At 38.5% G+C, this 15,754-nt stretch overlaps 1 protein-coding gene across 1 annotated transcript; it reads right to left on the reverse strand.

The window, feature by feature from the left end:
- Window positions 1–12,695: 12,695 nt before the first annotated feature.
- LOC142550568 (uncharacterized) lies at window positions 12,696–13,418 on the reverse strand. The gene is made up of 3 exons (XM_075659642.1): window positions 13,232–13,418; window positions 13,065–13,117; window positions 12,696–12,980 (listed from the first exon to the last, which is right to left on the reverse strand). The coding sequence occupies exons 1-3, from the start codon at window positions 13,416–13,418 to the stop codon at window positions 12,696–12,698; spliced, it is 525 nt and encodes a 174-aa protein (XP_075515757.1).
- Between the last annotated feature and the right edge of the window lie 2,336 nt (window positions 13,419–15,754).

Below are 15,754 nucleotides of genomic sequence, written 5' to 3' on the forward strand. Positions count from 1 at the left end.
TATGTGTATTTAATGAAATACAAGTCTGAAGCCTTTGAAAAGTTCAAAGAATTCAGAGCAGAAGTAGAGAAACAATTAGGAAAGAGTATTAATGTAACGCCCCGAAAATTTAAAGGTCCACGCAAACCACATGCATGCAATTATTAAATTATCTTGTATTTTAAGTAATTGTTTTAATTGCATTAATTAATTAGGCTGTGCATTTTGACATGTTTAAAATTCATTTTTTTACATGGTTGCATTAAAATGTATTTTTAAAAGGTTATTCGAGTTGCGATCGAGGAACGGAGACCGAGGGCTGAAAAATGTAAAATGTTTTTATTAAATAATTATTTTTAATTTTTTAAAATATGGTTGATGGGTTTTCATATTTTTGAAAATAAGGGGTTTTGAGGTGATTTTATACGCCGGGATGTAAATTTTATCAGTGTTTGTTTTTCAACAAAAATACGAACTTAATGGCAACCCGGCTAATAAATTCAAAAACTAGTCTAAACAAAATAATTTTTGTTATTTAATTAAAGTTTTTTGGCTTAATTAGGAGGCTTAATAGGCCTAAACCCTATTAGTAGAATTATTTAATATATAATATGTTAAAACCCTACCTACCATCACACAACTACACGCCTCCCATTCTTCTAAAATTCAGAAAAATTCTCCCCAAAACCTTCAACCACACGGCACACACACATGATTTAAAGTCCTAATACACTCACCTTAAACACCAAAGGCGAAGGAAACAAGCAACGAAGCAAGGAACCGATTTCTGCTGTCAAGGGGTTTGGGGTGATCGGGTTCCTTGTTATGTGGGCAGAGGAGTCACGGCTTGGGCCCAGAGCTCGTTCATGGGTTGGTTTAGTCGAAGGGAGGGTCCTAGCTAGGCTAGGACTCAAGTTAGGGGCTTGGAAAAGAGTCCTAGCCATGCTAGGACTCTACCCGAGAACATGCACAGAATTGTGCAGGGTTCGCGCAGCTTCCTGGGGCTTGGGGCTCGGTCTGTGGTTCAAGGGCCGGGCTAATGTGTTGCACTAGAGTCCTAGGAAGGTGTTCTAGAGGGTGGTTTGGGTGCTGGAGCGATGGCTTGGCCGCTTTACAGGTTGAAAGGTTTCTTTTAAAATGTTTATGGATATTTATGAAGAAACGATAACGTTAAAAGACATGTTGCATGCTTGTTTTTAAAAGGAAAAGGATATTAAATGCACGATTTTTATAAAGTAATGAAAATGTAAAACGTTGAAGGAAGTAAATTAATTGTGACTATTGAGGATAAGAAAGTAGATATCGTGAGGGAAAAGGCCCCAGAGGGAGGCCCATTTATGGCAGAAGGCCCCGGAGGGAGCCCGACGATTGTATTTCCATTCGATGAGGATAGGCCAAGGCTCAGTGGACGAGAGATCGTCGCTGATGTCCCCGCCGCCCAGTACTGTGGTTTCATGTAGATGGATCCATCGACTATTGAGGATATGAGGATATGATTGAGGATAGGCCAAGGCTCAGTTGACGATCTTACGTCGCTGATGCCCCCGCCACCCAGTACTGTGGTTTCATGTAAATGGATCCATCGAATTTTGAGGATTGAGAAAAGTCACAATTAACGATCTGATTTCAACAAAGGAAAAAGGAAAAAGAAAAGAAAAAAAAAAGGAAAAATGTTTATGATCATGAAAAAGGTTTTATGTTATGTCATGTTGAGGAAAAGAAAGGAAAAGGTTAAGGTTTATGTGATGCATGTCATGCAAATGTTTATGCTTAAAGGTGATACATCATTATGAAAATGTTTCTATTTAAAGTTCATGCATCATAAAAAGGTTTACAAAAATGTTCATGTTTGAAGTTTATGCATCTTCATGAAAACGATATTTTAAGTACAAGTATTTTTCACTGTTATATGTTGACTGTTTTACGTATTACTTGTTATCAAGATTATGTTGTGTTGAGTCTTTAGACTCACTAGGTGTGATGGATGCAGGTGAGTTTTAGGGAGGACTTGATGGGTGATTTTGACTGGACTGAAGGTGCACACAACCCAAAGACCAGCGCTTCTACTTTTCCGCATTTACGATTTATGATTCATGATTTACGTAAAAGATTTTACCACTTTTTATTCATGTTTTGAGAGGTTTTTGAGAGATTATAGTATGGGCTGTATTTCTCAATTATAAAGTTGGTTGTTTTATTTTAAAATGAGGTCCAAAATATTTTATGTAATTTTTGGTGGTTCGGCCGATGCTAGGGAGGTTAAAAAAAAAATTCTAGTACTTTTAAAGCAATAAAAAGGGCAGACGTTTCAATTAAAACACTACGATTAGATCGAGGTGGAGAACCACTAGTAGAAAAATCGCTTTTTACTTCGCGTATTCAATGAAGTAATAAGGTAGTTAATTGCCGAAGTATATGGACGTGAAGTAATAGATGTACATTTTACTTCGCATAATAACCGAAGTTGTATGATTGAAATTACTGAAGTATTTGGCCGGTTTTCGAAGGAAAACCGGTCCAGAATTGGACCAGTGCCGAAGTAAGAAATGTGTTTTACTTCATCGATTTTTGTAAATAGTGAAGTAATAAATATATATAACATTGTCTTAATTATTATTTAACGAAGTAGTTTATAATATTTTACTTCACAATTTACAATGAGTGACGAAGTAATTCATCTGAAAGACTTCATAGTTATGTATTTTAGTGAAGTAATAGACGCAAACAACTTCAAAATTTATCCTATTTGTTGAAGTAAATATAATCTATAACTTCAGCATTTATCCTATTTGTTGAAGTATTTTATATTATGTTACTTCACAATTTACATTTAGTGACGAAGTAAGTGGTTCGAAAGACTTCAATAATTTATATTTTGGTGAAGTAATTGCGCAAAACAACTTCGTTTTTACATAACAATGATGAAGTAAATTAATTATATCACTTCGTCTGATTTCGTATTGATGAAGTAATTGTTAAAAAAAAATTCCCAATATATGACTTAATACACTAATATAATTAAATACATAAATTATCCATTTAAAAATGATGAATATCCACGAATCCACAATTACATATTCATCAATCCACAAATAACCCAAAAATATATCCACAAAACCAAAAGTATATCCAAAAATTCACAATGACAAACAAAATATTTATCCTAACATACACCATCCATTTAAGCACCTACATAGGAGTAGACAAATTCACTCCATTCACTTCTGACCTCATCATATTGAGATTGGTTGTAATATTGGTTCTTGATGCATCCTGCAAACTGAAATTTTAAAAAAAATACATTAGATTCTTCTATTTTAAATAAAAATCGACAGATATATATTTAAAAAGTATTTAAATTGATTGAATCTGAACATATTACATACTCTCTGTAGATACAACAAAGGAAAATCCACGAAGAATAGATCAGCTGCAGCCCACAATCTTTCAAAATTCTCGAGAGTTGAGCAAACTTAGGTTACCTTATCAGGCGTCGATGCACCAGAAGTGACGCCGATTGTGATAGGACTGTCTGGTAGCCAGTTCTCTTTCTCTACCAACTCACCATGCTGTCAAATGCAACTTTAAAATGTTAGAAAGAAAAGAACATATTTTGTTATTAGATTTGATTGTTTTAGTTTATTTTTTACATGATTAAATCTTAAGTTATGCATTCTCTCACTAAATTTGAACATAAAACATGAAAGAATGCCTGTGCACCAGATAGATGATAACGAGATCGAATGGTCAGTAGAAGCTTACGTACATTTAACTTGTAACTTATTTTGTTTCCGGGACCTATCCTTTTTTCGCTGTCGACCCAGTAAGAAGGGATTCCACACTCCTCTGCAATTTCTTGAAGATGCGAAGTGTTGCTTGAGTTCCAACCACCAACGACCAGTATAAGATCCCGTCACCAAAACAGAGTCGCTGGAGATAAAAACTCTACGGATCTTCAAAATCATATCAAGGACAAAAAAGTAGGTATGATATATTTAGAAAAAGGAGAGAGAATTTACTTGAGTTGCATCGCAAATAGTATTGAAACTTATGAAATGGTTGTTAAGATTTTCCACTCCAAACTTGCGCATCACGGTTCTCTCGACTAATTTTCCTGTACGATAAAAGACCAACATCAATTCACATGCCACACAATACTAACATGTTGAGAAACTAAGACACTGGTTTGTAACTAACCAATCTCCTCTGTTTCACCCTCCAACATCGTTGTTCGATTTGCAACACCAACTTTTACAAGGTCTACGTCTGGATCAAAACCCTTGGACACAACATATTTAAATTTCTGCAAAGGAAACAATCTCTGCAAATCTGAATACAGAAAATAAAGTTCAACTTCAGCGGCATAAGATGCTCAGCTTATCTCGAGAAACGCATCCTTGGATGACGAGGATCCATCGAGCTCGCCATTCAAAATATAATCACATACATATGTTGCCTGTAATTATTACAGCATTTATAAAGTCACAACCACATGTGAACTACTTCTACACCAATCTTTTTTAATTTAAAACATCCGTGGTCGATTGACAAAGAATATAGTCAAAATGAAGCACAAAATTAAGCTTACCTCTGCCATATTCTTTACAGGGAAATATGAACGGCTGAGGTTTAGTTAGAATGCAATGTTTGGTTACGTTAAGTGGAATGGTTTCTCACCTCGCCGCCATTGTCGAGTTTGGAGAGCTCTGCAACTGCTCTTTTTCCACAACCCTGCAGAATAACAATAGAAATGAGATATACGGGCGTGAATTTCTCCGTAAAAAACGAATCTATTAAATAAACGAAGAAAAGAATCGTAAAAAATTTGGAACTATTCAGGATTCAACAATATAGAAGAAATCACTCAAAATGCAAAGGAAACGAAACAAACTCGTTTCTAGCAGATTCTTCAGGGAAAAGAAGTCATAGAGGACTAAAGAAAAACCTGAAACTTCGGGTTTCGTTTTTGTGAACTCTTGTCATTGCTCCGACGAAAAGCACGAGATGCAGCAAAGAAAACAGAGGCCACAGCCATTTTTCCGAAGCTCCCATTGCCATTACGCCGACTTTTTCTAAACTCTCTTCCTCTTGCTCTCTCTGTTTTAGTGTGAAAAAAGAAAGCTGAAAAGAGGAGGAAAAATTTTGAGAGAGATGAATTCAGGCGAGGGAGAATGAAGAAGAGCACTAACCCACACCTAACGGCTTCAGCTCTTTTATACACTCCGACACTTGTAAAAGGTTAATTTTGAAGCGAGCGGATCAGCGACGGTTTCTAAAAAGCCGTTGCCGCTAGCGACGGCTATTAAAACCCCGTCGCTAATAGCGACGAATTTTTAAAACACCGTTGCTGAGTAAATCGGCGACGGTTAAAAGCTGTCGCTGACAACGGCTCAGCGACGATTTCTAAAAAGCCGTCGCCAATAGCGACGGCTTTTAAAAACCCGTCGCTAATAGCGACGAATTAGTCCATTCAATATAAGAAAAGAATTCAAGTTTATAAAAACATATTTTATTTAACTTCCTTTAATGTTAAAATTGATAAAACAATGACATCTTCTAGCCTTGTAATTTATACGTGCAGACTATCAAAATAGTATTTCACCTCTGAAGTCTGATAAAGACATAAAAACTCATTTACATTTTTTGGATATAATAGAATTCGTTAATATATATATGTTCATTAAGCTAGAAAACAAGTGTTATTGTATAATATTTAATTTCCTTGACATTATGTGTGAAGCAAGAAAAAAATCAATTGTATGAAGGAAAAAAAAAGAAAGATTATCGTCAAGTTTAATATCACAAATTTAATTGAAGGTTAAATATATTACTTGATATTATTGTTTAATCATGTCATATGACTTACTTCATTTGATTTTTTGCTATTTTTAAATTGTTGTATGTCTTAAATGTTAGAGTTCGGTTTTCTACGTGCCCAAACGTAGCGGAAGTTTTAAAATTTTTTATTTATTTTGACAATCAAAATATGTTTATGTTTGGGTACTTGTATGGTTTTAATATAAACATTCATAGGGCGTTATAATCGTTATACCTTTGGTGAATAAATCACGTGGCTCTAACTAATCCGGTATAAACGGATTAGCTCTTGATTAATCCCTACGAACTTTCTTCGATGAACTCCTTGTTTGATCCTCCTATCAAGTCCACGACTAGATCGCTTGATCCTCTTCCAAATTGAATAGAGAATATGAAAGTGATTTTACGTAGGATATCAAAGTTTGAGAGACGACCCAAACATCTTCCTCAAGAGAGGTGGCCGAATTTTTATTTTTTTGGAAGAGGGATTCTTGAAAATATGGTGGGTGGTGGCTAAGGTTTTGACTTCTGAACACTTACTTTATAATTAACCCATGACCTAATACATATAATTAACATTAATGGGCTTGATTAATTAATTGGGCTAGTCCAACTAGTTTAATTAATTTTAATCAAAGTCCATTAAACTTTATTTATTAAGTATGTTCGACTTGTATTCCTACAAACCCATTAAATATATTTCCCACAAATTTTAATTTAATATTTAATCAACTCAATTTTTGAGCTTAATTAATTAAATTCATCATAAATTCAACATTTGAATTTATTATTTAACTTATATATTCAACTCATTGAATTTATATCAGCTCCAAAATTTAATATCTAATAAACCCAACATTGAGTTTAATAAATTAAATTCTCAAATTTTATAAATTCAACTCCTTGAATTTATTCTCTCAAAATTTTGGTTATCATAAATTAAACTCCTTGAATTTACTATATAATATAAATTCAACTTCTTGAATTTATTCTCTCAACAGAAACAAACGATCCAGTTCTTGTGTGACCCTCAATGGTTCAGGGATACAGCTAGCCGTGGGTTCACAACTCTTTGTGATTCATGACATAATCCTTTATTCGAGTTTACCCTAGTTAGCCCCATTCTTTTCATCAACACCTTGATCAAGAATGTTAGAACTCATTTTTGATTGTACTCATCGGATCATGGTAAGAGCGTCTAGTAGCATCGTCCCATGATCCCCTAGGTAACACTGACAGTGCCTACAAGAACCAGGCGATTATGATTAACGTACAGTACGGTCCCTTTATCTCATATATCCCGATCGAATCTACAATTCATTGGTTCATCGAGGGTTGCATATTAATTCGATCATTATGTGATAACTATAATAGTGGCATCGCGTGTACTATTGGAGAACTCCTTCTGCAACGTACATCTCATACTCTGGCCAGAGATTCCATGCACTATTATTACATCAGATCACATAGGATATCCACACCCGTAGGTGAGCGGTGAATCCCTGACTACAATGTATTGGCTCCTATATTTGTCGCAACTATACCCAACCTCGCCACCTGATGACTCTCATGGAGCCGGTAAACGAGTCAAAGCACAGCCCTATCATATAGAGCCTCATTGTTGTCCCGGGTCATAAGGACTAATGGTGTACAATCATAACCACGGACTTATCCTCTCGATGAATGATAACCACTTGGAAAGTCCGAGAGAGGGTTGTTCGGTATAATCATCATATAACTACCCATCTGCATCTTTGGACATCTCTATGTCCTTACCAAGAAACGCAGTACACAACATCACAGATGCTAGTCATGAGCTCAAGCGACCTTTATCCATGTTTTAGGCGGCTGAATTGACTAGGAACGAATTTAGATCATACAGTGTTTACAAACGAGTTTCAACATCGAATTACGATTCATTTGTATTAAAGTATAATCAAGGTCTTTATCTATGTCTGATAACATGGGTATACATATAAAGAATTAACAAACCATGAAAATAAGGAATTATTTTAAAATAAAGATTGTTTATTACAACTGAGTCAATAAAATCTCCAGCCAACAGTTGGCTTGCAAGACATCTACTCTAACATTGTACTTTCAAAGATGTGTACATAGAAGAAGTCTATCGAATCAAATATTAGTACTTTTAAATGTTTAAATGAAATTTTATATTTCACATGGCACAATAATGATAAGAATTTTTTCACGAAAAAAGTTATTGTACAATTTCAAAACAAAGTGATTTTGTTTTGTTGCATATAAAACACAATTGATTATATAGGATGAAACACCAATGACCAAATACTTAACAATTGAACCCATCAATAGAAGCTTACAAAAAGTAACATAAATTCAAAAACTATTTAGTGAAAATATTATTGTACATAGAGGTAACTCCATGCGAGTTTTGCCAGTTTTTCAAAAAAAACCATTAAAGAAATAACTAATAGGAGTTTAGTAAAATCACTGTCACGCCCCGAGCCCGGGCCCGCGGCTGCGTGACTGCACAATGGGCTCCTATAGCAACTACTTCGTATTCGTCCTCGCTTTACGAAAATGATTAATCCAAGTTGCTATAGAAGTCCATTGTAAGCCATTATAAACTCATCTTAAAAATGAAAGGTGTCACGTCCCGAGACCGGGGTCGGTCGACACCGGCATTGTTCATCAATCACACAATCGAAAAACAACCAGCCTCGTAGCACAGTATAAACCGAAACCAGTTTATTTCGTAAATTCGCAAAATTTGAACATTTGTCTTTACAATGAAAATTAAATAAATGCGGAAACGTCTTACAAATAAAAAATACGAAAATTATAAATCCGAATACTACAATTCTCGAAATTTATCACCAGCCTCAGAATTGTTCTGACTCTTCTTCCTCAACCTGCTCTTCGGATTTATCTGGGGAGAGGAGTAAGAGGTGAGTATTTTGGGAAATACTCAACAAGTGGGGGTCGTTCGAGTACACAACAACATGCATATACAATTTCGGAATACACACACACACACCATGCATATTTTGACTCATACCACATTCGTATCATTGACCTGACACTGAGATTCCTCTACTTTCAATGGTTTACTGAATTCAGTCCCTAATTTTTATTCCTCTAAGGGGGCGAGGCCGAATCAGTTATATCCCCACCGTATGAGGGTCATATCATAGTTGGGATTCCCTCCCATATCAAGTTGAATCCTCACAGTGTCAACATAATACCCATGCAGAAATCACAACCAGAAAGGGGTAGAAGAAGGATCGTAATTGACCGAATCTTTTAAAAACCGAAAATACATGCACCGAAAATTCAAAATTTAAAACAAGCCCACTTACCTTAAATTCTTGAGGAGAAAAACGTGAAGACCTCGGGATTCTTGCACTGGAATTTCGAAAATTCCTCTTCGGCGACTGAACTGCGGCAGCGCTTCGCGGCTCTCGAGAATCCTAAGAAAACTAGGGGAGAAACTCGAAAAATTGGAGTAGAAAATGGTGTGAATTTTCGAGTTATAGGCCCTCCTATTTATAGGGGTTGGCTGCTATCTCGATCGAGTTTATCCGCGCGTTTGAATTGAATCAAATCTTCATCTAGAATCGTGATCTAAATCTAAATATTTATCCCTGATCCTGGATGATAAATTTCGAAATCTTGATATCCTTCCCTTGGATAAATTTCGAAATTATGCCATGTCCAGCCTGAAAAATTTTGACTTTTGTGTCTAATTTCCAATTTCGGTAGACTTTTTATTTCCCAATTATATTTCTTAAATCCCAAAATTTCCCTACCTAAACTCGAAATTTAGTGGTATTTTTCCAAGATAAGATTTTGATATATTTTTTTCTTAAAAATTCTGGTAGCTAAACTTTTAAATTTTTTCCAAGCTTGTATTTTATCGTGCAAACTTTTTCCTATATCTCATCAATTTCGAAAATCCTCCCTAAATCCTTCAATATTTTCGAAAATCCTATGATATCTACTTCAAGATTTGTAATCCAAGATTGAATTATCTTCCTGCTTAAATCTTTATCCAGGTATATCAATTCTTAGATCTATATCCGGTATAATTCTGCATATCTCAAATTCCGAAATATACACGATATTATTTAAATTCTTGAGTTCCAAATAATGCTCAAGATAAAATTATCGATTCCATTTCGAAAATCTTGCAAATCTTGGTACAAAATACTATCATGATAAAATATAAAATCCTGGATTTTACATCCCGCCCTCCTTATGGGAAGTTTCGTCCTCGAAACTTGGGTTGACTAGTTCTATGAAGAGGTAAGGGTATTGGTTCCTCATCCTTTCTTCCAGTTCCCATGTGGCTTCTCTTTCAGTGTGGTTAGACCATTGCACCTTGATGTAGGGAATGATTCGTCGCCTTAGTACTTGGTCTTTGGTGTCCACGATCCTGATGGGAACTTTTTCGTACTTCAGCTCTTCTCCCAAGTTACTTTCGATTATGAGCTGTTCTACTTCCAACTTGTGGCTTGGATCCGAGATGTATTTCCGTAGTTGGGACACGTGGAAAACATTATGAATTCTTGACATGTTTGGCGGCAGTGCCAATCTGTATGCCAGTGTACCCACCTTTTCCAGAATTTCGAAGGGTCCTACATAACGGGGGTTCAGCTTCCCAGCTTTGCTGAATCGGACTACTCCTTTCATAGGCGAGACTTTTACGTAGGCCTTATCGCCCACGTTGAATTCCACTGGCCTTATTTTCAGATATGCCCAACTCTTTTGTCGGTCTTAAGCTGCCTTGAGTTTTTCTCGGACAACTGTTACCTTGTCTACTGTTATCCGTACGAGCTCGGGTCCTACTACTGCTTTTTCTCCCACTTCATACCAATAAAGTGGTGATCGACATTTCCTTCCATAAAGAGCTTCGTATGGGGCCATTCCGATGCTGCTGTGATAGCTGTTGTTGTAAGAAAACTAAATTAAAGGTAGATGAGTGCTCCAATTGCTATTGAATTTAAGAGTGCATGCTCGCAGCATATCTTCCAAGGTTTGGATGGTTCTCTCCGTTTCTCCATCGGTTTGAGGATGATAAGCCGTACTTAGGGTTACTTTCGTTCCCATGGCCTCTTGAAAGCTCTTCCAAAAGCGCGAGACGAACCTTGGGTCTCTGTCAGACAGGATGCTCACTGGTACTCCATGAAGTCTTACAATATTGTCCATGTACAGTGTAGCTAATTTGTCCAGATTGTAGTTCATACGGACGGGTAGGAAGTGTGCAGATTTTGTAAGTCTATCTACAATTACCCATATTCGTCCTGACCTTGCCTTGACTTTGGTAATCCTACCACAAAGTCCATGGAGATATGGTCCCACTTCCACTCAGGTATCTCCAACGGTTGCAATAATCCTCTGGGTCGCTGGTGCTCTGCTTTCACCTGTTGACAAACCTGACACTTAGAGACGAATACTGCCACATCTATTTTCATTCCGTTCCACCAAAAATTCCTCTTAAGGTCTCTGTACATTTTTTTACTCCCTGGATGGACTGAAAACTTGAACTTCTGCGCTTCTGATAGTATTTCTTGGCGAATGTTATCGTTGTTCGGTATGCACAATCGTCCATTCATCCATAGGACTCCCTTGTCATCAATTTGTAGATCTTGAGAATTCCCGCTTTCGACTTGCTCCTTAAGTTTCTTTAGCTCGGGGTCTCGGTCCTGATTTAACTTGACGGTCTCCTGCAGACATGGCTGGGTCGAGAGGGAGGCTAGAGTGATCTTGCCTCTATTTTTCCGACTCAGAGCATCGGCCACTTTGTTCGCTTTACCTGGATGGTAACTTATAGTCAAGTCGTAATCCTTCAGTAGTTCGATCCATCGCCTTTGCCTCATGTTTAGTTCTTTTTGGGTGAACAAGTACTTGAGGCTTTGGTGATCTGTGAAAATTTCACATTTGGCGCCATAGAGGTAGTGCCTCCAAATTTTTAAGGCAAAGACAACTGCTGCTAACTCAAGATCATGCGTAGGGTAGTTATTTTTGTGCGGTTTCAACTGCCTTGACGCATAGGCGATCACTCTTCCCTCTTGCATGAGTACGCATCCCAGACCTTCCTTAGATGCGTCACTGTAGATGGTGAATTCCTTATCTTCAGTAGGTAAGATTAGCACTGGCGTGGATGCAAGTTTTTCTTTCAATGTCTGAAAACTTTTCTCGCAACCTTCGTCCTAGATGAACTTGGAATTCTTCTTAGTGAGCTTAGTCAGTGGTATAGCTATGGAAGAAAAACCTTCGACGAACTTCCTGTAATAACCTGCCAGTCCAAGAAAGCTCCTGATGTCTGTGGCGTTCTTAGGTTTTGGCCACTCTGTAATTGCTTCAACTTTCTTGGGATCCACTGATACTCCTGCTTCCGAGTTCACATGTCCTAAAAAGGATACACTCTTAAGCCAGAACTCACATTTCTTAAACTTAGCATATAGCTCTTTCTCGCTCAGTGTCTGTAGTACAAGGCGGAGGTGCTCTTCATGTTCTTCCTCGTTGGGAGAATAAATGAGGATGTCATCAATAAATACCACTACAAACCGGTCCAGAAATGGTTTGAACACTCTGTTCATTAGGTCCATAAAGGCTGCAGGCGCATTGGTCAACCCAAAAGGCATCACTGTGAACTCATAATGCCCAGATCTTTTCCGAAAAGTTGTTTTGGAGATATCTTCAGCCCTGACCTTCAGTTGGTGGTATCCAGTCCTCAGATCCAATTTAGAAAAGACTGCGGCTCCCTTGAGCTGGTCAAATAGATCGTCTATTCTCGGAAGAGGGTAGTTGTTCTTGATAGTGATCTTGTTCAGTTCCCTATAGTCGATGCACAATCCCATACTCCCATATTTCTTCTTCACAAAGAGTACTGGTGCTCCCCATGGGGACACACTAGGTCAAATTTGCTTTTTGTCCAGCAATTCTTGGAGTTGCTCTTTTAGCTCCTTGAGTTCAGCTGGCGCCATCCTGTAAGGTGCTTTAGAGATTGGTGCTGGACCAGGAACCAGATTAATTTCGAACTCAACTTCGCGGTCCGGAACTGTCCTTGGGAGTTCTTCTGGGAAAACATCCGGGAACTCACATACTATTGGGATGTCTTCTATCCTCATTTCGACTTCTCCTTGCATTTCGTTGATCATTGCTAGGTAGATGTCTTCTCCGGATTTCATGGCCTTCCATGCCTGGTAAGCGGAAAGGAGTGATTTTCATTTCTTGGATTTACCATGATACACGATCTCTTTCTGATTTGGGGTCCGGAGCTTAACTCTTTTCCCTTTACAGTCCACTATTGCATGGTTTTTGGCTAACCAGTCCATCCCTAGAATGATGTCAAAATCGACTATAACCAATTGTATCAAGTCGGCACTGAAAGTCTGATTAGCGATACTGATCTTACAATCCTTGTGAATTTAATGAGTTTCTATGGTCTTACTCGTAGTTGTGGCTATCCGAAAAGGTTCAGTTAGAGATTCGGGCTTAAGTCCTAATTTCTTAGCAAACTTCTTAGACAAAAAAGAGTGTGTAGCACCAAGGTCAAACAATGCATAAGCAGGTACTTTTTGAAGTAAGATGGTACCTGATACAACTTCATTGGCGTCGTCTGCCTCTTCTTGGTTCATAGCGAACACCCTGGCATTAGGCTTACTCTCCTTTGGTTTGTTGGGGTTAGCTCTCACATTCGGCCCAGTTCCCTTGTTGGCCCAGCTGCTTGGTTGGCGGCCGTAGGACAATCTGCGATCATGTACCCTGCTTTCCTACATCCGAAGCACGCACCACTGGCTCTTCGACATTCCCCGGGGTGTCTGAAACCGCACTTCGGGCATGGCTTGGGTCCTTGATGGTTGGCCGCTGAGGTTTGCCCTGAGGAAGGTCCGCCTGATTGGTTTGGCTTTCTGACCTTCTGACCGCCCTGAGAAGACTGACCGGCATGAGGTCGCTTGTTCTTATTCTCTCCCTCCCTGCGGCGGATGTCGGTTTCAGCTCGGATAGCTGCGCCCATAAGATCTGCAAAATTGGCGGGCTGATAAACTGCTAATGCTGACTGGATTCTACTGTTTAATCCTCTCTTGAAGCGGTGCAGCTTCAAAACTTCGTCCGCCATGATGGCCGGAGCATAAGACCCAAGTGCATTAAACTGGGAGGTGTATTCCACCACTGACATGTCTGGAGCTTGAGTGAGATTTTCAAACTCACTTAACTTCTGCAATCTGACCTCTGCCGGATAGTACTGTTTCAGAAATGTTTCTCGGAAGTTTCGACATGTGATTGGTCCAGCAGCGATCATGGCTGGCGAGACTGCTTCCCACCATTTAGCTGCTCTGTCTTCCAGGAAAGGCACAATCACATCCACTTTGAGTGCCTCGGGAACTTCCAAAAGCCTTAACTGAGTCTCGACACTCTTTAGCCAACTCTGGCTAACTTCGGGATCAGCGTCCCCTCTGAATATCGGACATCTGTTCTTTCGGAGGGATTCATAATGAAATTTGATTCCATTCGGTGGTGGTGGTGGAGGTGGTTGATTGGCATTTGGGTTTCCCAACCCTTGCAGTGTTGTCGTCACTATGGTGGCTATGGCCATAAGATCAGCTCGGCTTAGATTAATTGCAGGCGGTGGTCCATTCTCCTGTCAATTCTCCTGTCTTTCTTCGCGATCGGCATTAGCGTAACGCGGGTTGCGGTTTTGCCTTGGGGCTCTACCAGCCATTTCCTACAATCGCAAGTTCTAAAAATTGGTACGAGTAGGTTTCATGCAATAGATTGCGCAGAAGTAAATTGAAATCAATGGAACAAATAAAATATTTTATTGATTTCTCAAACAGGAAAATAAATGAACATGACCAATCTAAATAAATGTACTGAAGAAAATAAAACGTAGCAACAATGGGAATAAACTACTAAGAATGGTTCACTAAAATGCTCTAATCCGCTATCTCTCCATTCCCCTCGGCCACGTCAGGTAGGGCTTCTTCCTCCTCGGGATCCTCAGGCACCTCTGGGTTTAAGAACTCTGCAAGCTACATCTGAAGACTCTGATTTTCCGATTCCAACTCAGCAATCTCTTCCCTGTGGGTCAGAATCATTCCTATCGCGTCATTCAATTCATTTCTTGCGTGTGCGCAGTTTGCTTCATTCTTCTGGATGAGCTCCTTCTCCTTTGCTTTCCTTTCGTCTACCTCCTTGGATAGCCTTTGGTTATTCTCAGATAATTGCATGATCACATTCCAGGATTCTTCAATTTTTTTCTTATCCCTCAGCCGGGCTTGACGGGCTTCAGACAGTTCTATGGTGCGTCTATCCACTTCCTCCTTAGCTTGCTTGGCTTGACTCATCGTTATTTGTAATGACTCTCGCAGTTCGCAGTTATGTTCTTTAACGAGCTCGAACATTTGGAAGACCTCGTCAATTTTTTTCTCTGCTGCCTCCAGTTTGGTAGTCAGATTTTCCACTTGTTGCCTCCTCTCAAGATTACTAGCTCTCAGCCTCCTGATAGTCCTATCCTGGTGTCCTATAGCCAATTCCTTTAAATGTATAGCAGCCTGAGCGCGCGTGCGATGCTGGTGGTAATCCAACTGAATAGTCTCCCTATGGGTAATCAGGGTTACTTTCTTACGAGCAGTGACACGAAAACGAGCTATTTCCTGAAAAAAATAAAAAGGAAATGCTCAGAATATAACAAATAGGACAGAATAAAAATTTCAAGGTTATATAGAGTAAAATGTACGAAAATAATCAAAATTTTCGGAAATTTCCAAAAATGGAAAGTTTTGAGATAGACACATGGATTCGAAGCATATGTCGAGAGGATTTCAGAACAGTTGACGGAATCGAATTCGGAGTTTCCTATGAAAATTTATAAGGGTTACAAAACTTTCATAAAACGGCAAAAACGACGTTTCGGAGGCCTAAACGAAGGATTTTCGCGATTTGGACCCCTACCTCACGACTTTAGGGACGT

This window comes from Primulina tabacum, chromosome 7 (assembly GCF_025594145.1).
Source record: "Primulina tabacum isolate GXHZ01 chromosome 7, ASM2559414v2, whole genome shotgun sequence".
In the NCBI taxonomy this organism is placed as follows: Eukaryota; Viridiplantae; Streptophyta; class Magnoliopsida; order Lamiales; family Gesneriaceae; genus Primulina; species Primulina tabacum.

Excerpts from the sequence above, each read along its gene's own strand:
- LOC142550568 (XM_075659642.1), bottom strand. The coding sequence starts at position 13,418 with ATGAACCAAGAAGAGGCAGACGACGCCAATGAAGTTGTATCAGGTACC. Across the intron at positions 13,118-13,231 it reads TCGGATAGCCACAACTACGA|GGATGGACTGGTTAGCCAAA; the intron begins GTAAGACCATAG and ends ACATCATTCTAG. Across the intron at positions 12,981-13,064 it reads TGGACTGTAAAGGGAAAAGA|GCATGGAAGGCCATGAAATC; the intron begins GTTAAGCTCCGG and ends TCCGCTTACCAG.